Consider the following 27,824-nt stretch of genomic DNA (forward strand, 5'->3'; position numbering starts at 1 on the left):
TGGGTTACAGACACTTCAGGTTACAGACGCTTCAAGTTACAGACTCCACTAACCCAGAAATAGTACCTCGGGTTAAGAACTTTTCTTCAGGGTGAGAACAGAAATTGCACGGTGGCGTGGAGGCAATAGGAGGCTCCATTAGCTAAAGTGGTGCCTCAGGTTAAGAACAGCTTCAGATTAAGGACGGACCTCCGGAACGAATTAAGTTCTGAACCCGAGGTACCACTGCACTGTGCTCTAGGCCTGAGCTGTTTTGTTTCTTTGACTGAAGAGTTAATGTCATTGACACCTCCTGAGTTATTGCTGACTGGTTCCTGACTCCCACGTTGAGCCTTGGGTTCCATGATGTCGGAAAGCTGGGGTATAAATACCATAAAATAATATAAACTGAACCAGCAGATCTTTTGCCAGTGGAATGTCTCCACAATCTGACTGGGAAAGGAGCACAACAGGAAGCAAAATTAAAAAGACAAAAGTGGAATGAAAGAGACATTTTAAACTTTTAAGAGAAATGATATAGATTGCTGTGATCACAACCACATTGATCATAGTAGAACTAATGGAGAAACAAAAAGAAGAAACCCTATATAAAATGTTTCCACAAAATTATAGGGTTTCCATTTGTTTGTGGATTTCTGATTTAACGTCTCGGCTTTTCCCCAGCCAATAAAAAAAATTAAGGTCTGAGACCACAGATGCCTAGAAAAATGTGTACATATGCACACATTTTAAATTCCCGGTTGGTGTTTTTGCTGTTCTCATGCTAAGGTTTAAAGGTTACTGTTTAAGTTCCAATATGATATTTTCATGGTTCATATGAATCTGTATTACTTTACGTTTTTGTTGGCAGCTTTCATTATGCCCTTGTGAGTCTTAGAAGCCATCAGACTTTCCTGCTGTTGAGAGATATACTTTCCATAAAGTAACCTAATACAAAAATAATTGACTCTGATTTGCTTTGCTAATGGAGAGAGAATATACTAAAAAGAGGAAACCCATTTTTGTGGCTGCATCACCTAATGAGAAATTAAGGGGCTGCACAGTGGGACTGAGACACAGGAGGTAAGTTTGAGTGGGCTGTACCAGCTCTTAATATTTCACATCCGACAGATGTCTGATTAGAATGCCAAGCTGAACCCAGGGCTCCTTGGCTAGGAAGCCAAAGAGGGTGTGGCTGGAGAAAGGGGGGGGGAGTGGAGTTGTTGGCCAGGACCACTGGTTCTGCTCCAGTAAATTTTGGCAGAAAGTGAAATGACTGCATTTCACGCCTCAAAAATCCTGGAGTACCACAGAATATGGAATGGCTTCTGTACTTCACTACAGAGTCACCCTGTTGCCTGCATCTGAAATTGCAAAGAGTGTGTATCTTAATGCAACCAGTGGGCTGTGCTCAATGCAAAACCTCTCAACGGAGATGCAGTCGAATGGCTGTAATTTTCTCATTTTTAACTTTTCCTCATCACTGCATTTCCAATGTTGGCGTCACTTCAGTGAGGTAAACTAACTCCCTTGCTTTCACCTCAGGAGGGGAGAGGGAATCTAGCAAAAAAGGGTAGTGTTTGCAAGACAGGTGCCACGTAGAAAACTTTTTTTAAAAAAGGGGGTATACATATAGGCCAGCACTGGAAGGCACAGTAATATTAAAATCACAGCGGAAATTGACGATACCTTCTCCTAGTATCCAATGAAAACTGACAAGATTTTTTCTGGGTTTTATCTTTAGGTGCTAGGCAAAAACTTTCCTCTATAACCAGATCTTTGGCCTTTATCTGTGGCCTTTCAGAAGTCGGTGTGTGTGTGTGTGTGTGTGTGTGTGTGTGTGTGTGTGTTTTGTATTTCTCTCTGTTCTTGATTTTAATTTATCTATGTGCGGTGTATTGTCAACTTGTTTGGTTGTAAGTCACTTTGGGTTGCCCCGGGCAAGGTAAAGCGACTGACAAATGTAATTAATAAACAAATGAAAATGCAGGAAGCATCAATTTCACTATACTTCTTTTTCTTTTTCTAAAAAAGATCACTGTGTGCACACATCTTGCAGTTTGAGATGTAATTATTTGGAGAAATGGTCCTATGAGGAAGCTTTAGAAACTTTCACCACATGCAGAGTGGCTGGGGAAACCCAGCCAGGTGGCTGGGGTATAAATATTTTCTCCTTCTCCTTCTCCTTCTCCTTCTTCTGAACAGAAGTCAAGGTTAGACCAAAGGTTTACAGCTCGAAGGGAACAGCCTCACAATTATTTTTTATTTTAATGTTTATGCATATATATGTGTGAGAGGAGAAAACAGTTGCCTTCTGCTCCTAGCTTTCCAAGAACAGATCCCTACTTTAAAAGCTTAAGTGCAACAAATGGGAATTTTCCATGAATTGCTGTTTGTTCCAATTTAGCGGTAAAGAGCTTGAAAGCATGGATTGCGCCTGGAAAGCACAAAGGACAGTATGGATAAGCCCTGACTCACCTGTCAAGCTTCTCCTTTGGATTAGTGCAATAGAGGTCCTTTGGTTTTAATAAGACAGGCAAAAAAATAACCGGCACCACTTTCCTGTGTCCATGTTAGTTGAACCTTCGCCTGCTTAATTTTTATCTGCTACAAAGACGTTCAAAGTACCTCTGGGTCAACATTTCCTTTCCTGCAGACAAACTGGTTTGTGTGTGGCATCTTGCAGATTGCTTATAGGCCTAGGAACCGGAAATCCGGATGCAACGATATTCCTTGGACATTTTGTAAACTCAAGTGTCCTGTTTCACTTGAAAATATAGCACAGCCTTCTTTAACTGTCGTGGCACAAAACTGATGTTGACTCAAGAGCAGCTAAAGTGCATTTCTAGGATCTCACTGTCCATTACTTATTCCTGCATCAGGGCCAGAAGAGGTGTAAAAGGCTCTGCATTCACAGGAACACAGTTTTTGAAAATCCCTAAAACAAACAAGGGCGACTTCCTGAGAAGTTAATATTAAGATTCACTATTATAATAACTAAGTTAAATAAGTCGACTTGTTTTCCCAAAACAGCTCTCCCCCCCCCCCCCCCAATTCCTGTCTAATCTCAGGAACATTCTCAGAATATGCCTTGTTTGTGTTGGCTATTTCAAATGAGTATCACTTTTCAGATTTCCATTTCGAGGAAATCTGATCTTAACATCGCATCTTTACATACTTTCTGATGTGGCATTTTCCCATGATGTTTTGATAAGTAAATGTTTCTTTGATATTGCTGATTTCCCCTTCTTAGGTGTCCAAACATATCACACTGAAGCACTAATGAAAGCATAGTTAACAAAAATAAAGACAATCTGTGCACAAGGTAACCTTTACCCAAATACCTTCATAGTGGTTAATAGAATGTTTGTTTGTTTTCTTAGCAGAAAAACCCAGCTATGACGAGGAATCTGCAAGATAGATTCCATATTGCATGCCAGAAAAATAAATAATTTGGTCAGGGAAGGCAACAAGCATGATCTGAAGATTCGCTTCTCAAACTGTGCATATGGAGTTTTGCGATCATACCCTTACCTTGGTATCTTCAGTCTCCGCTGCATCTACATGCAGTTCCCATAGAATGCATGAAAGCATTCTGTTGGCTGTATATAAAACCTTGTTCCTTTGCTGAATATGGGTGATAAACACCTAAGTAACACTCAAGAGTAGACCCACCAAAATCAATGGACTTCAGTAATTGAAATCCATTATTTCAATGGGTCTAACTGGAGTATGACTAACTAGGGGCTCTGCTTCTACTCATTATGGAGGAACTGTCATGACAAGCCAGGACAGCTCTGTTCTGCTGTCGCTTCTCTCTTCCACCGAAAACATTGTTTCTTTGTCTGTATTTTCCTGATTTCTTTGGATCTCAAAGGAAGAGGTGACACTGCAGCAAAAGCTTCTGTCATTTATGGGCAGAAGAGAACCAAGAACAACACTCAAGAAAGTGTAACTGGATCACCTAATCCGATCTCATGCACACCGCTGGTTCATCTACTGTGCCACTGATGTTTCTGTGGCTGGTTTTAACGGGACATTCATTCAGCCTGAATGAATTCCCATCCTTCCCACTAAATTTATATCAGACATTTTTAAAATATAGGAAATCACAACAAAATGTAAAATAGACTGCTTTAAAAAAAAAGTTAACCTTGAGGGTAAGTAAGATCAGGCTCTTGGAAATTTCTAAATGTTGCCTCCCCTCCCCTTCCCATTGAAATGGCTCCCCTGAGTACATTTGTCTGTAGTTCCTTTTGCCTTCTAAGTGGGAGTGGGCAGCAATCCAATATACATCGGGACATGCTGAAAAAGTTAGGCTAATCACTTGACTTCACTGTTATTCAGCCTATTATGCAAATCCCAAATGTGCCAAAGAATATCGAGAAAGATTGCTTCAGATAATATGCCTCTCTTTTCACATTTCAGAAAGACTAAAATCACATCGTTATTATGGCTTTCCAGTTTGAACCAAACCAGAGCAGAGTTTCTAGTCAATTTTCCCCACAGTCTAACATACTGAACTTTGTTGCAGAACTGGACAAAGACCCCCTTACACAAACTATCTCATACAGAATTATTTATACAGCGGTGAGACCATCTTTCTAGGAGAAGACATTTCAAACCTGTATGATGCCACTTACTTCCTCCCCCAAACCCTCCTTTTCCCTTTATCAATTCCTTTGTTCACTTTGTCTCCACTTCCTCCTCTTTCCTCCGTCATCACCCCCATATCTCATTTTGTGGCAGTGACCTGTTCACTCGTAATAGCTGGTTAGCACCTGGCATTAAGATCCTACCACCAGATGAGGGAGAGCAGCTTCCCCTGCCAGCAAAACAACATTATTGCATTTCTTCTTAGCTCTTGTGGTGAGACAATATATTTAGAAAGTAAAGAAGGGCATCCATGGCTCCTCCAGGCTGGTGTTTTATTGCACATGTAGACTATTCTGCAAAATGATCTTGACACAATAATAGTGCATTAGCCTGGGTCCAGTCCCCCCCCCCCCCGGTTTATTAGTTGTTCTGTGATGTTCTGCTACCACTTTATTGTTGTCCGGAGGGGCTATCGAGCAACAAAAGCAGGACAACCCCCCCCCCACTATGTTTCTGGAATGAAAAGTTATGGGATATGCAGTATGAAGCAATAGGACCACTCCAAAACTTTTGCAGGCACTAACTTTTGCAGTGTTGAAAGTGGGTCGCATATGACTGCCCCATAGCACATCATTAGCACAAATCATCATTCTAGTTACAGGTAGGTAGCCGTGTTGGTCTGCCATAGTCGAAATAAAATAAAAAAATTCCTTCCAGTAGCACCTTAGAGACCAACTAAGTTTGTTATTGGTATGAGCTTTCGTGTGCATGCACACTTCTTCAGATACACTTCAGATAGACTTCTGTTTCAGTGTATCTGAAGAAGTGCGCATGCACACGAAAGCTCATACCAATAACAAACTTAGTTGGTCTCTAAGGTGCTACGGGAAGGAATTTTTTTTAACATGGACTAAAGCTAAGACTTGTTAACTCCCAGGATCCAACACACAGTGGAAGTCATCCCACCATGTGTGAATTAGCCACTTAGGTGCCAAGGGCTTTTTAAGATGTGTCTTTGCCCAGGCAGAGACCCACCTCCAGTCTGTAATAAGGGAGTGGGGGAAAACTTTTCCTGCACCTAGCTTGGCCCAATTTTACAGGAGGTGTACAAGGAGAGTAAGGTGAATACCAACAGCTTATATTTGGGTGGAAAAGACCAGAGTGAGCAGTTGAGCCTGATGCTGCTTTAGGATGAACATTACTTGCCTGAGGAACAAATGCAAAGAAACCCAAAGTCTCGAGTACTCTCTCTCCCTCGAGAAAACTGCATAAAGGCTTCCCTGACTCCTCACATGCTCCGACTTAAAAAACATCAACACAACTTTTAGTTCCTTCAAACTCCAGCAAACCTCACATTCAAATTCTCAAACTAATCCCACACTCCTGCGGGCCAAACTCCCAAAACTTTTCACCACAACGCCTTCATTATATCAATAATTTCATAATAGTCCTTTTTATGAGCAGAAATAATTTTTATTGAGTGGTTTTACAAGTGTTTAAGCAGCTATACTAGAATTAAGACAGTTAAAAACCACACAACCTATGTTTCTATGAACTTTTCCTGTTAATAGACAGTACTCAGTTGTTTTACTGCCAAGTGAGGCCAGAAAGTGTCGCATAACAGAGCGTGTGTGTCGATTTACACATACAGTGCTCGTCATCCATATAAAAATCAAAGTACTGTTTTTGTAAATGAAGAGGTGGTGTTGGGCTACCCATTTTAAAAGCGCATTCCCCATTTGCCATTTTATCAAGCAGTAGGGATAGTTCATAAAGCCTACTTGCAGTCCTTTTTTTATAGATTTTAAAAATAGGTTATTGAGTATTATATGTTTTAGTTTTTCTGTAAACCCATTCATATGATGAAAAGAAGGGAATACAGTTCTTACGTAAAAAAAGTAAATAAAATGTTACCTTTCGGACCATTAATATCATGCCGTATCATGTTAGATCAGCTTTGTTCACAGTGTTCATAAAGGTATACCAAGGATTTCAGATACCCTTTGCAAGAAATGTTCTGTAAAGAAGCTCAGGTGTGGTACTTGCAAAAGCTGGATTCTGCCACTGCAAACGTTATACAAAGAAAAAATACATGTATTTGCACTATGTATTTATCAGAGAGGGCAGAGAGCCAACCTGGGGATGAAAGTCTTGCTCCCTACTACAGAAGGGACCTTGGCCCATAAGAGTTGGCTCCTATGGCTCCTAGCTACCGTGCTTTTGCTCCTAACAGCACCCATATCAGGCCCATAATCTGGTGCTGATTTATTTTTTTGCCTCTCCCCCATGTTTCAGGGAGAAAGCCTGCTTTTTAAAAAGTCAGGCAACCGACATGCTTATCTGAATCATTGTACAGTGGTGCCCCGCAAGACGAATGCCTTGCAAGATGGAAAACTCGCTAGACGAAAGAGTTTTCCGTTTTGGAGGTGCTTCGCAAAACAAATTTCCTATGAGCTTGCTTCGCAAGACGACAATGTCTTGCGAGTTCCTGCTGGTTTTTTCCCCTCCCCCCCTTTTCTAAGCCGCTAAGCCGCTTATCAGCTGATCCGATCAGCAGATAAGCCACTAAAAGCCGCTAATAGCGCTAATCCGCTAATCCTTCAATGGGCTTGCTTCGCAAGACGAAAAAACCGCTAGACGAAGAGAATCACAGAACGGATTCTTTTCGTCTTGCGAGGCACCACTGTATATTCTTTTTAAAAAGCTCAAAACCTTATTGCAGCTAGGGATAAGAAGTAGTTTCATTACTGTCACAAGGTCCAGCCAATCAGTATGATGCACAGCCATGTTATTCTGGAAATGGGAAGAATTAACTGCTCTTCAGCTTGACCCTTTGAGGAAGGTTGCATGGCTGGCTAAATATGGATGAATCAGAAGCAAGGCGGGCTTTGCACACCATCTTTGCCTGACTCTGTGCAGTCTAATTATCTGGGATTTTAATGATATGTCCCAGAATGTGTGTGTGCTTTCTCCCCACCAATAAACTTTAAATTTCAAACTAATACTGCGCAAAAGCTTTTTTTTTTAATTACTCAAAACGATTCGATGAGGAAATTAATTCAAAAGAGGAAAAAAGCACCACTGTTGACAATCTTAAGCTAAATGCAGCCAGATGGAATGGGACTCATAGAGCAGGCTGTTTATGGAAACAAACAAATAAAACAAGTCTTTGTCACAGCATGGCCCTCAAACTCATCTTAACTGTTTTGTAAAATTCAAATTCTCTTTTATGATGGAGTTTGAGCATCCTTTGAATTTGTGTTCTGGTCACTGACATTTTAGAAAATGGTTCCATTACTAATAGAAAATAAATTTAGACAGCACTTCCTGATTTACGCATACATACATATGTAAAAGGTAAAGGTAAAGGACCCCTGGATGGTTAAGTCCAGGCAAAAGTGACTATGGGGTGCAGCGCTCATCTCGCTTTAGGCCAAGGGGGCCGGTGTTTGTCCACGGACAGCTTTCCAGGTCACGAGGCCAGCATGACTAAACTGCTTCTGGCGCAATGGGACACCGTGACAGAAGCTAGAGCACACAGAGCTGTTTACCTTCCTACTGCCTATTTATCTACAGTACTTGCACTGGTATGCTTTCAAACTGCTAGGTTGGCAGAAGCTAGGTCAGAGCAACGGGAGCTCACCCTGTCGCAGGGATTCGAACTGCCAACCTTCTGATTGGCAAGCCCAAGAGGCTCAGTGGTTTAGACCACAGCGCCACCAGCGTCCATACATATGTGAGAGTGTGGGTGAGGTCCAGAGTAGGTCTTGATGTGCTTTACATGTAATATTTCCAGAACATTGAGGGAGCACTTTTAGACTGTAACCCTACACCCATTAACCTCAAAGCTCTCTTGAACTCCGTATTTACCGGAGGTGCAGGAAAAGGACATGTTCAATTCACCATGTTTAATTTGCTACTTCAAAAACAAATAGGGAAGTTGGATAAATAGGGAAGTGATAAAGAAACAGTTACTTTGACATACACATTAATGAGTATCAGCGTCTCATGAATATTAATCTAGTCACTGTTCTTACCAATATTGTGAAAATGTGGCACCACATGTTGTAGCCACTTGTCAGAACATTGGACAAATGCTATTGAAGCCAATGCACAATGGAAGCCCGATGCCATGAAATTAATATTACTGAAATCACAATGTTGCTGGCTCTGGAATACATGCATATCAATTTCTGATTGGAGTAATATATGAATGATCAATATTCTGGAAAGGTGACATTCCACAGAGCAGATCCTGATTTATTTTGTGGTATTTTCTAATCAGTATATTGAAGAATGATGTTGAATCCAATTCACAATGGGAATACTGTATGCTATGAGATGATATTATTGAAGTCATGTGTTTGGACATGAGGTAAACCTCAGATCCAACACAACGTATTTTTATTTGCATTCTCAATCTGAAGCCTTCAAGCCCCAGCTAATTTTTAAAAGCAACTTTTCTGTGGCCCAAATTATTTATTGGAAGAGGCACTGAAGCAAATCTAATATAGTTCAAAGATGCAAATACATTTGGCAAATGTAAGTGTTTTTGTTTAAGAACAGTCTAATGGGGATTCATATTGGCAACAATTTTTAATAAAATAATGCTTTCCATTCCTACATATAAGGGAAACAAATCAATCATTGTTCCTTTGATGTTGATGGAAAATTAGTGAGCTCTTTGGAAATGGAGACGTTTATATGCTGCAATCTGCCTGCAATTCTCATACTGGTCAAAATGACAAAATAGTAGTATAAGATCTGATCTGAAGTGATGGAAAAGGCAGCCTGCCCACAGTATAGGAGGCATGTAGAATGTAGCAAAGAAGCAGGCAGCTCAGTCTTGAACTAATTTCTCCATCAGGTACTTACTGGATTTATTTATTTTTATCTATTCAGCAATGAGATCCTATTAGTTTTCTAAAATTATGATGGAAAGGAAAGGACAGATAAATTTATTCTTGCAAGAGAATTAAATGGCACATTAGGGACTTCAAAGAGAAGAAAACGGCACACAATACAAGCCAATAAATATTCCAGAGCATCAAACTATTTAATAACACGTCCCATTCGGTAGAACAGCAACTTATACCACAGCAACCCTAGAACTGTCAGTGGTATGATTTATTGAAGGAAAGTATGACTGTAGCCCTGGGCATAAAAGCCAGGCCCTTGGAAAGGATAAAAAGTTCAAAGGCAGATAAAATACTTAAAACACCCAGAGCCTCCATTTTCTAACAGAACTGAGAGGTAGATGGCTCAGGGGCTTCCTTTGCACGGTCAGCTCCGGCACAAAGCTATTCTGCAGCATGAACTGATTTCTCTTAGGGCCACAAAAGCAAGGTGCAGATAGCAGGTATCAGTAGTTCCTCTGGACTGTTAAATGTGACAATTTCCCCACCTAACCAGTTCATCACTCTATTCTCAATTTTATAGATAACACACAGTCAAAATGTTGGCTGCAAACCAGCTTCCTGTCAAAACTTCGCTTTAGCAAGGGAAACTACATCAAGACAAAAATGGTCTGAAGGCCACTGATGTTCCATTTATATGGCTATTCCAATCACAACCACTTACTTTAAGTTATGGGGAAGGGCTCCAACCCAGTAGATTCACCACCCCACTATCTTTTTTTCTCAGTTAAAACATTGTTTATAAAATTTCATTCTATACTAGGGATGGGAAACCAATGTCCCTTGATGTTGCTGGACTAGAACTCCCATCATCGCTGACCATTGGCCATTCTGAATAGGACTAATGGAAACTATGCTTCAACATCATATCCCTGTTTCACAAGGATCATAGAATCATAGGACTTTAGAGTTGGAAGGGGCTCCCAAGAAAATCTAGTCCAACCACCTGCGGTGCAGCAATCTCAATATGAAGTCACCCATCCAATTTGAAACCAGACTGGACCCTGCTTAGCTCTGCAAATGTGCTAGTGGTTAAATTGCTGGATACTTACTCCTTCTTGAAACATGATGACCGACACCAACACTTAATGCAATACTGAAGATATGAACAAGGAGAGAATTGGCCTCCATTTTTCTAGGTGTTAAACGATTATGTTAAGGCAATCAAAATTGTACTGAACTTCCATTCCAAAGGATGGCATTGTTAAAATGTGTGCAGCCTGGGGTCACCCAAGTCAACAAGTAATGCAACTTCCAAGTCAGTTGCCTTCCACTTAATTTTTTTGTCATTTATATGCCACCTAATCAATGTCCCCTGGATTGGCCCATAATTTAAAGACTAATCTTTAAATGTTTGTGATTTGTGTGTCAGAAGAAAGCTACATACTTTGGATCACTTCACAAGTGGTGAAAAAGCATCTTTTTCACTGCAGGTACACAGATCAGGAGGAACACACACACACACATATGTCACATCAATCTCTACATAGAAAAAAGTTGGATGTTAACACATCACTAGTATTTGCTAATTCTTCTTTCCTTCATTTCTACCTGTTGAAGTTCATTTTATTCTTGTCAGCCCAGCGTTTCACTTCACGGAGAACATTTTTTGAAAACTCTGTTTTCTAAAGCGGCTGCAATCATAGTTAATACTGACTTGTTTACAGTCAAATTACTTCATGTTACCCTTCACAAAGTGACAGATAAATACCCTTGCACTAAATTGATTAGATAGGTTTGCTCTGTTCAACACCTGTGCTTTGGAAGCACTTATCACATTACCTAATAGAGCTGATTATTGATGGACATGCTATTCAAGCATGGCATTAGCTCATATCTGTTGTAACTAATTACCTTGTACAGTACCTGGCAAAAATTCAGCTCAGACAACCGACTCCGCAACTAAAATCTACTGGGATTTTCAGGTGTTTCATGAATACTGCAATGTATTAAGGGTGATATCAACTCTATTATTATACACAGGGCCCAAGGACAATGAGGATAAATAGGGGGAGGGGGAGAGAACATAAATTGTGATAAATAGTGTCTTAATTGGAAAGTAATTTAACTGGAGGTTTGCAGCCAACTGAAAAAAGTGTAAATGAGACAGAAACCATTACAAGTATATTAGTATAGCCTCATTAGAGCATGCGACTTAAAAACAGGTTCTGTGCATAACTGCAATTCTTTTGTAGACGCCCATAAAAATAGCAGCAACATCTTTGTGGTCCTTATGGATGAAAAGATGTGTTTGAAAGCATGTCAGCAACTGCTGATATATTCAGAACCAAGGTGATGGCTGAATAAAGATTTCAGTGATTCAGAATAGAGCTTTGGGGCCTTGGTTTGGGGTCCTTCCCTTGGCTAGCAAACCTAGAAGAAACAATGCAAAACACTACCCTCAACACCACAGAATTATGCCAATTAATTTATGCAAACCTCAATTTCTGCAATTATGTCACAGAATCCAGCTTCTCTCAGTGTAGAACTAGGAATGACTGGATGCATAGTTTTAATTCATGTATTTGTTTTAAGAATGGATTAGACTCGGCCTTCTCTATGTGCTCATTTTATCTTTGCAATTCAGGTGTCCCCAAAAGTCAAGGATAGTCCCACGATCTTAAATCTTAACTGCAACCTTAAATAAATGCAGTTGGTATCAATGGAATTTAAACACAAGATTGTTTAGGATTAGAGATTTTTGCTATGCCTTAACCTCACTGCAGTGCTGAGGAAAGGCAAGTTCACAGAGCCAAACAAGGGATTGTTTGAGGATCTGTGCAGAGCCAGGCAGGTGGTGAAACAGCCACGCAATTGCTTCCTCACATCCCTTAGACTTGGATCCCAAAGGGGCTTGCGAACAAATGCATGTACCCAGCTATTCACAGAGATCTTGATGAATGAAGAATGCGTCCCTAAACAGAGCTCCCTTGAATGCATTAAAATACTGCACTTTGGTAACTGGGAGCAATAGGTTTCGAAACAGAAATCAGTGGGAACCAGTACATGCATAACAGCAACTTTCCTCCTTTGAAAAGCTATTATTTCTAATTGCCAAATGTATCCCTTTTAATGAAGTTTTGCAAGGCAGTTGTAATTTTTTATTTTTTAAAGTCAAGCACGTGTTCAGAAATGTGCACGCTCTTGGATCCACTTCACAACTCCATTGCACAATTTATAGTGCCACCGCTTAATCATTTTTGGCAGCTTTAGAAAGTCTAACTTATTTGGAGATACCTTAGGAATTAATGCATCATTTCAAAAGCTACTATTTTTTAAAAAAATCTCCATCCTTCACATTTAATGTATTGGATAAGCTGCCTGTTCTTTTCTCCACTTCCCAAAGTTCTGAGTTGGGTGCATTCCACGACATTTATTCACCACCAAAATAGTCTGAAGAATGTACGCTACATACCATAAGCCTGGTGGGGTATGGGCCACATACTTCAGCTTAATTTTTAAATATTTGCAGAGGGAAACTCTGCACAATGCTGAAAAATCTGAACACTGGCCTATACTATATATTCATCAAATGGAAGAAGCATGGCTTTTTTGAGAGGAAACCAGGACAGGCAGGTCCGAGTACAGAAAATAAAAATACTGACTTTGATAAATTCCTGCGATAACGAAAACCTAGCTTTGCTCATTATGAAGCTGCATATTGTTAGGTTGGATGTTCTAAAGGATTTTTCAAAAGAGTTGATGGTTTATATGGGCTGTGGGGTGTTTTCTGAATCAATCTTTATAAAGTTTGGCGGGAAAACTGAAGGACGGAAAGGAGCAGAGGAATGACAACATATAGTGAATTGGTGCCTCCAAGGGACGCAATGGCTTAAATTGTAATCCTTATCATAAACAGAAAAAAAGCCACACAATAGTGATTCAGTGCCTCTAAGGCAAGCAGTTGTTTAAGCTGTAATCCTCTGTTCTGGCATCTAAGTATCCAGCGAGATATAGACAGCAGCAATTGCAAAATCAGAATCAACACGAAGGCTGTGAGATATGTGGTATTTCTGCCAGTTGTGTGTTATTTGTTAGCGTAATAATCTCAGTTTTAGAAAGGCCAACCAAGTGAGAAAACATGGTAGTACTCTGGAAATGTGTCAGGGTGAACAGGACAGAAATTTCAAACTGGATGGCAGCTCCCAGGCAATCATCTGTAGCATCACATTTTGGCGCCATGCATGCTATAGCCCACAAGCAGGTGTGTTTGAAGCCTCATGGCAATGTGACTCATGACAATGTGGTCCCTACTACTAAACACAATTCTGTATAATCAGAGCTCTGCATTACAGCTTTGGCAACTGTGGGATCAGCCAAAGCACATGGGTTGTTCCTAAGCCTGTGCTAGACTCATTCCAGGATGCTGATACCAGAACTAAATCACACATCCATGTGCTTGGGATGACAGGATGGATGCCTGGAGGCAGCAATGGGCTGGGTGACATCCAATAAAATGAAGTTGAGGCTTGACAAAATGGAGGGGCTACTAATGGGTGGTTTCTGGATTTAGGAATTGGGTACGTGGCCTGATGGAGCCTGATGGAGCCACACACCTCCTGAATAAACAAGTAGTCAGAGATACTTCTAGAGCCAATGCAGTCACTTGAAGCCAGGTGGCTTCAGTGGTGAGGAGCCTAGATTGCAAGGTGTTTATGTAGAATTTACCCATTTAAGAACAAATTAGCTTGCTAGAACTACAGTCACCTTCCTCACTGTAAGTATATTATTGAAAAAGAATCAATGGCTAAAGGTGTGTTTCAACTTCCCCCTTCTCCAGAGATATTTTTCTAAAAAAGAGGTGCCGGAACTCACCATTAATGCCTCCCTTGTTCTCTTATAATGGCAATGGTGCCCACCTGAGAGGTGCTGTTCTGGTGAGTTCCGGCTGAAAAAAACCCCCTTCCCTTTCCCCATGATGTCCTATGGTCAACTGCTGGGTGGTAAATTTGGGCCACCAGCCCATTTCATTTTAACAAGGTCTATAGAACAAAACAAGTGTACGCCATTCATTTCTAAGTATAGGGTGGTATTCAACTAGGTTTTACTCAGTGTTCACTTGCTGAAATTAATGAACATGACCAAAATAGGTCCACCAATTTCAGTGGGTCTACTCCAAGGAAAACACAGCTGACTGCCACCCATGGGGTTGACATTACCGTATGCGATACTGAGAAAGACCCTGCTTTCTATCTACATAAATTGCAAAGTTTAGATCACCATGCAAACATGTGCTGATACAAAGTGACTGATCTGTGAGCAATATAATGCCTACTTTACATATAACAGATGTCTGTGGTGACATGGGGCACATTAGTTGCATGTTTATATTAAAAAGGAGGCGCGTGCTCGCTATTTTACATAGGGGAGTTGTGGGAAAGATCTCAAGTGCACAATGGTGAGGTAAAAAATGATAAATATTTGCAAATGTTTATTCAGGTGCCATGAAAAGTACACGGCTGAAAAAAGAGAAGGGAACAGCAGATACAAATGTGCCTGGGATAAGTTTCAGCGATGGCTCTCATTTGGATGACAGCAGAACTGAGCCACAGACACACCAGAATGGAAATATTTAAAGAGCAATGCAGAATTTCTCATATACAGTTTCCTTTCAGTGCTAAACAAAGTTGAAGATCATGGTCCATTGTCATGACGACAGGCGCAATTCTCCAGGATAGATGAGGAGAAGGAAGGAAAGATGCCAGCATCAACAATATTCCCTCTGAGGAATGGTTCGCTTCTTGCACGTATTTTGGCAAGAAACGTGAAATCTTGTGTATGTGTGCGGTTTTCTTTTTAAAGGAACCCACACTGCTGTGTTTATCCCTCAAAAATTGGGAAATCTGACCTCATAGAAAAGGAGTTCATGAGCACAAGTTGAAGACATGGGACAAGGGGAAGCAGAGCCCTGGCATAAATGCCAAATAGAAGTCGAATAGAAGTATTTGCTCACAAACATTTCAAAGGACAGGGAGAGCAAAATCTCAATTAATAATAATAATGTATTATTTAAATGCCACCCATCTGACTGGGTTGCCCCAGCCACACTGGGCAGCTTCCAACAAATTAAACACATTAAGCACAGCAAAACATCAAAAACTTCCCTATACGGGGCTGCCTTCAGATGCCTTCAATTTCATTATAAATACCATTATTTCAATTGTTGTTTTACCTGAAAGTTGAAGGCTATGAAATCTACGGCCGGCCCACTTTATCACATATATGGAATCCTTTTATTGACACAATAGCCATGTTCCCATCAAGTACAAAACAGTGCTCACTTGCACATGCTGTTATTTTGCTTTCTCAGTCTTAGGTTTGCCCACACTTCCCCATTAGGCATTCCAATGATTTAGCCTTAGGGCCTAATTGGATGTGAGCATTCTTAAAAAACAACCATATATGCAGTGATTCGGCTACAAAGCAGGGATGTGTTGGAGGCTTAACTTTTAACAATAAAAGGAGTGTGTTGTGCTCCTCACCTTTGGAAAGGCCTACCACAGGAAAGCTGGCCAGAGGCTCTTGATACTCACATTGAGGCAAGGGGGAATATACTTCTATCCTTGAGGGGTTTTGAGAATAGCTAATTTTAGCATTTTTAATTATAAGCTGTTTTGAGATTAACTTGTTCTTTGATTGGACTATTGCCATTTTAGCTTGCCATATTACTTTGCATTCCTTATTTTATTGTATTTATTTTTTTATGAATTTCTGTCAATGGGATATAAATTGTGTAAATAAATAAAAATATAGGTAGGGTATTTTTAAAAAAGTTGATGCATCCAGCAGAATATTAATACTTCTACATCTGGTATCTTAATCTTAGCGTTCACCAATTTATATGAGCAACTTATGTTTCTATAAAAAAAAAAATTCTAACAATTCTATTACAACTCTTGCACAAATTAAGAGTGGATAAAAGGGACACATTCCAGAATCTGGATCTAAACAATAGACAAACAGGGCTAAGACCTCCACGCCCATTGGTGGGAAAGTAAGTAGTTAATATTCAGGAACTACTTTGACTTGGGAACCAGCTTTATTATCTCTAAAGATGGTTTTTATCCACACTGCCTTGCAAGCAGAGTGTTTTGGAGTTGTGACACTTACTTATTCCCAAGCTATAATCAAGCTATTCCTTTACAGCATGTATAAATAATTACATGGGGAGAAGTTGCTATTGGTTACAAAGCTAAATCCTTGCTTACACATTCTTTAGGAATAGGATGTCAGCATGCAGACATCCAGGTTTCTACAGCTACTTCACCGCACACAGCTACTTCCTGCCCCAAAAGCCAAATAATTATTTATAAAGAGAAAGGTGATTTTTACACTATAAAAGCGGAGTTTAAACTGGATTCTCATTTCACGGAGGCATATTACCAAACATGATCTGTCGTGATATGCAACACCTTTGACAAGTATTGGCAAGTGCTCCGACAGCATTCTTTTTCCAGCTCCATCACATTATAAAGAATGAATGGCTGTATAGTGTTAGGAGGGCTGACACCATAACCCTGACAGCCTCTGCATATCGTCACTTGGTGATAACTTTGTCAAGCAGACGTCACTCGCAGCTGCAGTGGAGGGTGTTCAAATCAGAGCAACAACTTAAAAACAACAACCAAGAAGCAGCAGCATTCCCAAGGATGTGAAATAGCTATCACTCAGCTATTGCTGAATTTTAAAAAATGAAGCAAATATCACCGAGGTCAATAAAGCTATTAACAGTGTCAAGACATTATCGTCTCTCAGAACACTAGAACTGGGGTTATCTAACAAAACTGAGTATCAGTGGAAGTATCCTTCCCTGCCCCAGACAAAACACATAATTAACAAATGAAAATCCACACACAATGGTGGCCACTCAATTAGAAAGCTATGAAGAGCATTAGGAAATTCATCATGGACAGGCCTTTCAGAGACTATAAGCCACAACAGCTACAGAGAACCTTTACATACATAGCAGCAACATACTTTGAATACTAGATGCAGAGAATGAAATGCTCTCACTTCCCAGCAGGCAAGTCTGAGTGGCCACTGTTAAAAGAGAGATACTGTAGTATTATTTATGTATTTGATTTATCTGTCACAGCTGTCTCAAGGAAATTAACAGCAATACAGTGTTTAAAATCAATGACAAACTAAAAGTGAATGGCCACTAATTAATAAACGAAATCACCCTCTCCACACACAATGAAAATATCATCCGGAATAGTTACAAAAAAAAAAATTCATCTGTTAGCTTTGGCACTAAGTAAGCTTCCCTGGGAAGACCATTCCACATATTTTGGAATATGTTGCTACCCTTTGGAATTCTCCTAGAGGAGAAGGCCTTTGATGATAACTTGAGGGTCTGGGTAGGCATGTATGAGGTAAAGCTGGTCCATGAGGTATTGTGAAAGGCTTAAGACCAACACTTTTAAATAAGTTTGGATTTTTGCTATATGAATAGAATATTTTCTGCATACCTCTTAACAAATGAACAAAGGTATCATTCAAACAAATTTAGACTTCACTCAACAGGAAATATTCCAAATTATAATCAAAGATTTACAACTCATCCTGATAATTCCTCTCAGAGGCCCTGAGTGATATAGGCTGGCCTTTGCTTACAGGCAGACTTCCAACCTAACACAGCTACTCACCGGCAACAGATCACACAGAATAGTGACAGTGACAGGGATTACAACCCAGTGGCGTAGCGTGGGTTGTCAGCACCCGGGGCAAGGCAAGTAATTTGCGCCCCCTAACCCGTGGATTTTAGCAGGGGGCAGAGAGCTGTGAGTGCGAGCGTGCCCCCCCCAGATGTTGTGCCCGGTGCGGCCTGCACCCCTGCACCCCCCACGCTACGCCACTGTTACAACCACAGAAAAGTGTCCTATGCAGAGAGGCAGATTATTGGCCCATTTAGCTAAATATTGTCTACACTGACTGGTAGTTGCTCTCCAAGGTTTCAGATAAAAGTCCTCTTCTTACCTGAAGGTGTCAGGAACAGAACTTGGGGGTTCTAGGCATGCTGATCATCTACTCTAAATGAAAATAAAAGGGAGCATAAGTTCGCAATAAGCCTTTAATATAAAAACTAAGAACATCCCTTACATAAAGGATCTGAAATAAATAGTACATATTAAATGAAAATATGCTTTCTAAAATCCTTATAAGTACAGCTTATATGAATTTTGTTTCAATATGTATTTATCCGGAAGACATGGAGGGCAATAGGAAGAAACTATAGGATGCTCCTTTACAGAGGACACATTTATGAAAATGAAACATCCCTCTGGAAACAAATCAATGTTTGTTTGTTTTTAAAAACCCTATAGACCAATCTAAACTATATAGTTCTCTGGCTGAGGTAATTTGAAGAGAACAGTTCCGCAGTTTAAGAACTTTCTTTTGCCTCTAGGCATGAATAGCATTTGAGTGGCAAGGTGACTGACAGACAAGGCGGCTAAAGGATTGTTCTTCGTGGAGAAAAGCATTCTGGAGACATTGGATCACAACGTGTTATTGTCACACCAAATTCTGTTTACTATTTCTCTTCCAATTTCCATAATCAATTTGCCTGCATGACTAAATTGAGGATTCGCTCAGTTATCTTGATTCACAGCATCAAGCCTGCTTTGGAAGTAAACAAGGGAATCATATGCTTCCATGAGATTTTCAAAGAGCAATTTGGTTTCTGTGCCTGCCAGTAACATAAGGATGCCAAGCCAATAAAACCTACCCACAAGGCAGAACACACAAATCAAAATTAGAAGTTTGTGTTACTGCAGATACTCTCCCTACATAGCACCAGTGATTTCAGAAAAATTATGAGGAAGACACAGACCTCCCCTCCCCTCCTTATGTTTCAGACTATGCAATATTCCTCAACCAAATCTTATAGGCAACAAAATTAAGAACGTAACAATAGCCCTGCTGGACCAAACTAATGGCCCATCTAGTCTAAAATCCTGTTCCCACAGTGGCCAGCCCTTGGGAAGCCTGCAAGCAAGGGCTGAGTGCAATTCTCCCCTCCTGAAATTTCCATTAACTGCTATTCAGGAGCATATGGCCTGTGACTATGGAGACAGAGGAAAGCCATCATGGCTGATAGCTACTCAGAGTCTTATACTTCCAGTCTCTTTGTTCAGGTGCCACAAAACTGTTTTGCTGCAACAGACTAACATCACTACTCCGAGTGGCAGAAAAATAAATATTCTTAAACGCACACACTGTCTGCAAATCACTTTCATTTTGAATATAACATCAGGCCTTTAAAAATCTTGCTGTGATTCTGGGTTCCATCTCACTGAAGTCTCTTTGCTCATGCTTACAAACACTGGGAATAGTTTCATACTACTGGCTCAAGTTTTATCAAATTTAGCAAAATGTTTAGTGGATTATACCTGGGTGAAAGCCAATGGGGTACATCCACCAGCAGGATAAATTTCCTCCCCCTCCCCATGTCCCAAAAATCAGCTTTAGTACAGTTTGGGGACTATCTGGGGGATGCACAATGGACTATAAAAGGGGAAGGTATGCTGATATTCCCCACTGTTCTTATTTTATGCCCAATCCTACATGATTTCAGTCATTAAAGTTAAATAAAATTTACCTCCTGGTAAACATGCTTTGGAGCTGTAAATAAAGAGGCCATCCAACTAAAAATAGCTATCACCACAGTCCTAAGTCATCTGCTAAGAAAAATGAGACTTACCTTCCCTGTAGCCTGAGAGAGCACAGCTGAAGCTAATTTTCCTGATGTGCCTGTTACACTCACCCACCTTCCCTTAAAAAGCATGGCTTGCAGTAGCTATTTTTGCAGCCGGTGGGGTATTACCAAATGCAGTTTGGGTCCACCGTGATTTTGCATTGATTTAATTAAGTTAATTAAATTTATCTGCTGTGTTTTGTAAATAAAACAGGCAGAAGGTAGAACACTGAAAAAACAAATTGTTGTTGAACATGTTTCATGGTAATCTGGCATTCTGCCATGGCTAGACATAAAAACAGGGGAAGTGGGAGTACCTCAGGTTAAGAACTGTACCTCAGGATGAGAACAGAAATCGCGTGGTGGCAGTGGGAGGCCCCATTAGCTAAAGTGGTACCTCAGGTTAAGAACTGTTTCAGGTTAAGAACGGACCTCCAGAATGAATTAAGTTTGTAACCAGAGGAAGGCACCACTGGGCTCTGACTGTCAGTTGCCACGTGACTGTTGTACAAGATGTGGGAGGAAGGAAGACATAAAGGCCACTCCATCCCATAAGACCAGTGGGAGTTCAGCCTGGCCATAATAAATACAGTAGTACCTCTGTTTACGAACTTAATTGGTTCCAGAGGTCCGTTCTTAACCTGAAACTGTTCTTAACGTGAGGGAATACTTTAGCTAATGGGGCCTCCCGCTGCCACCGCACGATTTCTGTTCTCATCCTGAGGTAAAGTTCTTAACCTGAGGTACTATTTCCGGGTTAGCGGAGTTTGTAACCCAAGGTGTTTGTAACCCGAGGTACCACTGCACACAAATGTCTGTTTACAATGCACCTCTTGTCCTGGTATTTTCAGAACAATCCTATCACATCTGCCTGTCCCCTCCATCTCTCTTATGCCCTTTGAATTGTTAAGCTTGGGGACAGGGTCCATGCCTTATTAAAAGAAGACACTCTACCCCTTTACAAAGATGCCTTCAAACATGACAACCCAGTCATGTGGGAATCCCTTGCAGATGACCGCAGTGCCTGGAGACAGACAGTCAAGTCGTGTGACCGGGAGAAGGAATGACCACTGGGAGGAGAAATGCCATGGTGCATCTGCAACAGCACAACTGGACTCCTTCATCTGCCCCAGCTGCAACAAAACATGTCTCTCCTGTATTGGTCTCTACAGCCACAGCTGGTACTGCAACCTTCCTACAGTTTGACTTCACCCCCAAAGGCACACTCCTCCATTGTCTCCCAACACAGACGGATGCCAACAACTCTTTCTATAACTAAATAGAATTGCCACTGTTCATTTTCTGAACCAGTTTTTCTAGTCGCCTTGTAGTCCCTAAATGCCCACTGTTAGCAGCTTGAATAGTTTCCCTCTCTTTAGCCCCGTAACACAGAACTCATATTCAAAATTATTAATGCAGGTCTGAAAACTCTAAGTGAATTAAGAGGTAATCAACCTAGGTTATTTAATCAGTAGCCAATCTTGAATATATGTCCATGGCTTTTCTGTGAGGCCATATAGATTCGCCCAGTCTGTTGGTTTTCTAAAGATGTGATCATTCTTGTCTACACATTTATTTATCTGTGGCTTGGAACACAGAAACACATCTAGCGTATTGTGTGGTAAGACAGCCTCCTAGTGGCCATATTTGAATCTCTCTGGCAACAGTGCAAGTGCACATACTTCAAACAGAATGCTTTAGTTCCAACAACACTTCCTTCCAAAAATGTTATTTCCGATTATAGCCAACCACAAGGTATTCAATAGATGAGATCCTTGGCTACATGACAAATATTCTGTGGACTCAACAGTTTCTCACAGTATTTCAGAGCAGGGCTGAGAGAGTACTCATTTCCAGTTGATTTTAAAATAAATATATGACAAACACTGTGAAACTCCTAGAATTTCATGCACTGGCAAAAAAACAAAACAAAAACAAAACAAAACTTAGACGTGACATTGCCATCATAATAACATGTCCCTGGAAGGAGAATAACAGAAAAGAGCATTAAATGTGCAAATGGCACAAATTTATTTTAAATTCTGGTGAGGTTGCAAATGTAACCTCTGGTCCAACACAAGGCTATTCAAGGCCACACATCTTGACTGATCTGTGTGCAACTTTCCATAGTCCTTTCTATCCATGCATAATAAGAGGACTAAATAAATACAGCTAACAAGCTTCAAACTACATTATTGGTCACCCATTTACAAACAGCAAGCAGATCCACCATTCATTGTGAGAGGTTTATATTCTTCTCTTGAGACCTAAGCACAGCTGAGACTCGTTGAGGAAATAAAAAGACAAAGTTGAAGACAATGTGTTTAGTCCTGTTAATGCAATTTCATGCATTAGTTTTGATTTTTCATATTACACACATACAAAATACATACTTTAAAAGTGCATTTATTGTACCCAGCGAGCAGTGTATAATAAAAGTTGTCCTCAAATAATGAACATTTCACAGTATTTAACTTCAGCAAGCTTGCTGACTACTTGATCTAGACAAATACTAACAATTGAATTTTCTGTTACCCAAAGTATTCTTTGGCGATCACTCGTAGCCAAGTAAGATTGTCTGCCATAAACACGGTTTTAACAATAAGTCTGTAAGTGACTGTGGAGGCCTATTCTGGATCCACACATCCTTCTACAGTGGGGACATTGATTTCCAGGCGGGAGTTGATCACGGTGTGGATTTGCAAAGCACGCCTTCCTCTTAGCATGTTTCTCCCTTGTGCCCTGAGTTCGAGTGTCTTCAAAGCCCATGACATCTTTGGTAAAGGTTGTTCTCCAACTGGAGCGCTCACAGGCCAGTGATTCCCAGTTGTTAGTGTTTATACTACATTTTTTAAATTTGCCTTGAGACAGTCTTTAAACCTCTTTTGTTGACCACCAGCATTACACTTTCCATTTTTAAGTTTGGAATAGAGTAGTTGCTTTGGAAGACAATCATCAGGCACAGTAGTACTAAAGGTGAGTTTACCTGGTACATTCACAGTTCACATAATCATGACTATTTTGAATCTAATTCATACACCCTAAACTGATGATGGCTCTTGATTCAGCCAGATCTCTATCCTGGAAAAATGTTTTTTTGGGGGGGGGATTAAAAATAGTAACTTAATCAAGTAATACCACATACCTGTGTTTGGAATGAACCAGTTCAGTTAACAACATTCACCACAAAAATCTCTGAACCTGACCCCATCCACACTACACATTTAAATGCAGCATTATGCCACTTTAAATAGCCATGGATTCACCCAAAGATTCATGGGAACTGTAGTTTGTTTAAGGATGTTGAAAGCTGTTCAAAGAATCCTATATTTCCCTCACAGAGCTACAATTCCCAGAGTTCCCTGGGAAGAGGGATTGATTGCTAAACTATTCTGAAAATTGTTAAACTGGTATAATATTCCTTTAAATGCAGAGTTCAGCTAGGGCCCTACACCTGAAAGTAGTTTCCATAATTGCTGGGTGAACTGAATGCGTACTAAGGTTGCTTTTACTTTAGGCAAAACTTTGGACTGTTTCTAGTCTTTCTTCAATTTCATTCTCTGACATTACCTTTTTTTTTTCTTACTCTTTAGATTCTTTGGGCCTTTAAGGTTAAATACCGTAATTGTTGGGAAAAATAAATAAAACTAGTCAGATTTCTCCCTCTGTGTGTTATATGTATTGGTGTTTATTAGTCATTTTCTACTTCAGCACAGTAACTTCTAACATTCTGAATGATTTCTTTCCTTTCCTTATTTCCTTTCCTTTCCTTCTTTCCTTTCTTTTCTTTCCGTAGCCAAGGGATGATTTGGATCAACTTGAACTGAACTGTGAACTGAACATGAACTAAACTAGTTGAATTTGTAAAGGGAAGGATGTGAACTGGAATCAAGTTTCTTTTTGGACAGTTTGAACCAGAATAGTTTTTTTTTTAATGAAGCTTCCAACCTCTGCATGATACACAGTGCTCTTGACATGAACTCAAGCATATGTGAACAGACTGCCAGTGGATATATAGCGGAAGTTCTCAGAGGAGAGGTCCCTGTTCTGGATTACTAAGGTCCATGCAGTTCAGACTTCAGAGGTGCTGCAGTTATTTATTCAGTTATTTGGAAAGGCTGAGTTCTTCGGGGGAAAAGTGTCTCAGTGGAACACTTAGTTTGCACTTCTTTCTTTCTTAATCAGAATGGCAGGAGCTCCTGCAGCATCCCGTCCATTTCTGAAATGCCTTTTCCCGATTGCCACCTTCCCCTCTCTTATTAAGTGAACATTGTGTTTTTGCTTCATGAAGCCAACCTGGTAAAGTCACTGCACACATCCATTATTTTCTGCATGACAAAATGCTTTCCGGACCTCTCAATTCCTTCTTCTTGGTTTCTTAACCTTAGGAAATTGACTGCTGATATTTCCCCAAATAAGAATAATAAACCTGAAGGTACTGTTGTGTAGCTCCACCCAACCTGACTCTGGTAGAGCAAAAAACCACCCATCCCAAAGCTCCTCACCCCACCCAGTAATGAAAGCAGGAGGGTCTAAACGCTGTTTTCAGATTAATGTCTTTTTATCTATATTTAGTGATAAACCTTCGCGTCCCCCCCCCCCCGGACTGAAGCCCCATAATTATTTCATTTTTATCAAAATTATTGTATAGATTGTATAGATTATTGTAGAAATAAATGGACTTTCACAATTTCATTGCTTTGCCAATATTCTTGTGCATTTCCCCTACATCCCACCACTGCTTTTAATCAGAATTTCTAAAATTAATTTTTGGAACTGGAGTATTGCCAGTGTGCTGCATCTTTCAGTTTATTTGCAACTCTCTCCTACGTTAATGATACGCATTGAAAATATGCTAGAAAAAAATGACAATATGTATGAATACATCAATATCCTTTTTGTGTTGTCCTTGAGAAATGCACATGTGCACAAAAGAAGAATCTTAATGCAGCTGTATGTACAATCGCATCCAGCTTGTTTGTTGCAGTCTTTAGCCCAATGATCTTAAACATTAGAAAAAGGCAACAGGAAAAGAATCTAAACGCCATCACGCATGGAGTCCTCTCTTGATTGACAAACTTGCATGGATACAATGGCAAAGGAGAAGAGAAAGTGAACTTAGCCAAAGAAAGAAAGAAAGAAAGAAAATGCGACTAACTTCACACATGCAATACTCTGGACAAAACCTGGAAATTTGTTTGCTTGTTAAATGGAATAATTGAGTATTCCTAATGCACCAGTAAACCATACCAGATACCACTGAATGAGAGAACTTCAAAAATCACCCTTGCTTACAGTTTGCCTTAAAAGGTTTGGTCTCGTATGGTAGCAAAACAAATAATATATTTGTACACACTGTACTGTGATATGCCTTCTCAAGTGTGTTGACACCATTATTTCAAACCCAACAAATGGAAATATATTTTTGGTAGACTTTTATTCCATCCTTTTGGCACAAGATATAACTTAAAGACAATCAAATTTATAAGAATGTCATGGGCAGATGTTTCCCTTGTTAAAACGGGGGAACATCTTTTAAAATGGCAATGTATTGCCACCTGCTGGCGCTAAACATTCTTGCCGTTTAGCTAATATTTGCAGGAACATCAACATTTAACAAATATGACATTGCATTTTTGGCACAATCTTCCTGTAATAAGGTCATACTTAGTCTGGAATCTATATATGGGATTCAGTAAATACTTGTCCCTTAAGGTATGCAAGGATTTTTCCATAATACTTTGGAAAACTTTTTTTAAAAGGAAAAGTAGTACTTCAGTTATTAAATTTGGATTCCAGTTTACTTTAAAACCATAATATTTATAAATATATATTATATACTGTGTATATAAAGTTGCAGTTTATCTGGAATGGGAGGCAGGAATTTGAGCTCCCTTTGTTTGGTTGGTGTAGGCGCGGCCTTGCTTCTGAAGGGTTAACAAAATTGCCTTCTAATAAGATTCTAAATATATATATATATATCTTTACCATATTGCATCCATTTTTTTAATTCTTTTGCTTGAAAGCAAATAACATGGTACATACACTTACTCTCTAACTTGCTCACTATAAAATATATGGCTTTTTAACTGTTTCATCCCACATTAGTGTTTTTCGTAGGCAGTGAAAATATATGTCTCCCACAGACAGGCTAAATTAAAAGCACAGAAACCAGCTTGTGCACCTTCAAGAGAGCCTCAATGCATCTTGTGGTAATATAAGTGCAGTGATTAAAATATTTTTTTTCTTTTAAAAAAAGCAGTTAAGGTTGCTTGTTTTCTGCATATGAACACAATACTACCGTACCAAAAAAACCCCAAAAAAACTTTTGCAGAATATACAAGCATCTGAATGGCAGATACATAAATACATCTTAGCAACACCAAGGCTGTAGTTTTTAATGTACACACAGCTTATATTTTACAGAGTGGTTAGATCTGGAACTGTCATGTAATTTTCCCTTCCTCTGATGATTGCAAAACCAGGAATATAATTCTTTTTTCATATTTTTTTTTACAATGCTATTAAAATTATTTTATAAAGTGAACGTTGTTGTTGTTGTTGTTGTTTTTAAATTAAATGACATTTGTTTGCAATAAAAGCTAGATTCCAGTCCACCATTACCTTTCCTTCTTCAGCTGGAAAAAAAGCATGGCCAGTGCTGGTTTCTACTCATACTAATGTTTCAGGAAGAGCATCTGGATTATCAGGCGATAAAATCTCCCAGATCTGCCATCGATCCCTTTGCCAGTCATGCCAATCTGGTTCTGACAAATTTTTACTGTTCTGCTCGCTGTCTGTGGCGGAGCACTCTCTCTCCGTTTTGTCCGGCTGCTCCTCAAACAGGGTAGACTGTTCAGGCACCTGCGCCATTATTCTTGCTCCCGTGGCCCCGGATCGGGATTCTGCCCTCTGGAGCCTCCACAGCGGATGTTCTGCTGGAGAGACCGTTGGCTGAAGGCATGAGGAAGAACTCTGCTTTGTCTTGTCGGGATAAGGTGGCGGCGGAGGCCTATCTTTCCAAAGTGCTTCGCCCTGCCTCGGGTACAACGGGTTCATTGCGTTGTGCAAACAAGTGGCATCTGAGTCACGCTCCACGAGATGCTGTGCGTTACTCATAGGAAAATGCTGCTCCGAATCACACTGGCTGGAATTCCTCCGGCCAACTTCCATTTGCGGGGTGCTGCAAATCCGAGAAAGGGGAGGATGAGGGCGGCATTCCTGAAGGGCAGTTGTTGTCTGACTCCTTCGGATAATTTGCTTTCCATTGTCTAATTCTGTGGCGCTCCCCTGCCACCGAGGTGAAGACAGGTTCCCTTGAGAAAGAGAGCAGTGCCCTGGCCGCAATGAGCTGCTCTCGTAGATGTCTCCATATGACCCTACAGGCCCATGGAAAAGGTTCGTCAATAAAGCATATAGTAACTTTCGACACAACATTTAAGCAGCAGCAAAAACACAGGCACCAAGATCTTACATAACATATGCACAATTATATTAGGACAGGACTGCAGCCTACTAATATAAAATACTGTGGGTGACTTTAATACACATACCTTTGCTCAGGTGTGCAAGCTACCCTAAGGTAGTATAGCCAAGGGTAGTCTGCTTTGCACTGGAATGCCACCACAATATTT

General features: G+C 40.2%; 2 protein-coding genes and 1 long non-coding RNA gene across 9 annotated transcripts in view; 1 reads left to right on the forward strand and 2 right to left on the reverse strand.

The window, feature by feature from the left end:
* Positions 1-20,155, reverse strand: part of MID1 (midline 1) — a 261,929-nt gene extending 241,774 nt beyond the window's left edge. The window contains exons 1-2 of the mRNA XM_083501935.1: positions 20,095-20,155; positions 18,471-18,523 (exon numbers count right to left, since the gene is read on the reverse strand). The gene's annotated coding sequence lies outside the window, so the exon portion shown is untranslated. The remainder of the gene's footprint in view (positions 1-18,470; positions 18,524-20,094) is intronic.
* Positions 1-27,824, forward strand: part of LOC310706402 — a 386,819-nt gene that overhangs the window by 127,410 nt on the left and 231,585 nt on the right. The window lies entirely within an intron of this gene.
* The window catches only part of ARHGAP6 (Rho GTPase activating protein 6), a 181,796-nt gene continuing 179,584 nt past the window's right edge, over positions 25,613-27,824 (reverse strand). For all 7 annotated transcript variants that reach the window (XM_083501850.1, XM_083501849.1, XM_083501853.1 and 4 more), the window contains exon 13: positions 25,613-27,569. In XM_083501850.1, coding sequence (XP_083357976.1) covers positions 26,863-27,569 — 707 coding nt within the window. In that variant the 3' untranslated portion in view covers positions 25,613-26,862. The remainder of the gene's footprint in view (positions 27,570-27,824) is intronic.

The sequence above is a fragment of the Podarcis liolepis genome (genome assembly GCF_965112155.1).
Source record: "Podarcis liolepis genome assembly, chromosome: 4".
In the NCBI taxonomy this organism is placed as follows: Eukaryota; Metazoa; Chordata; class Lepidosauria; order Squamata; family Lacertidae; genus Podarcis; species Podarcis liolepis.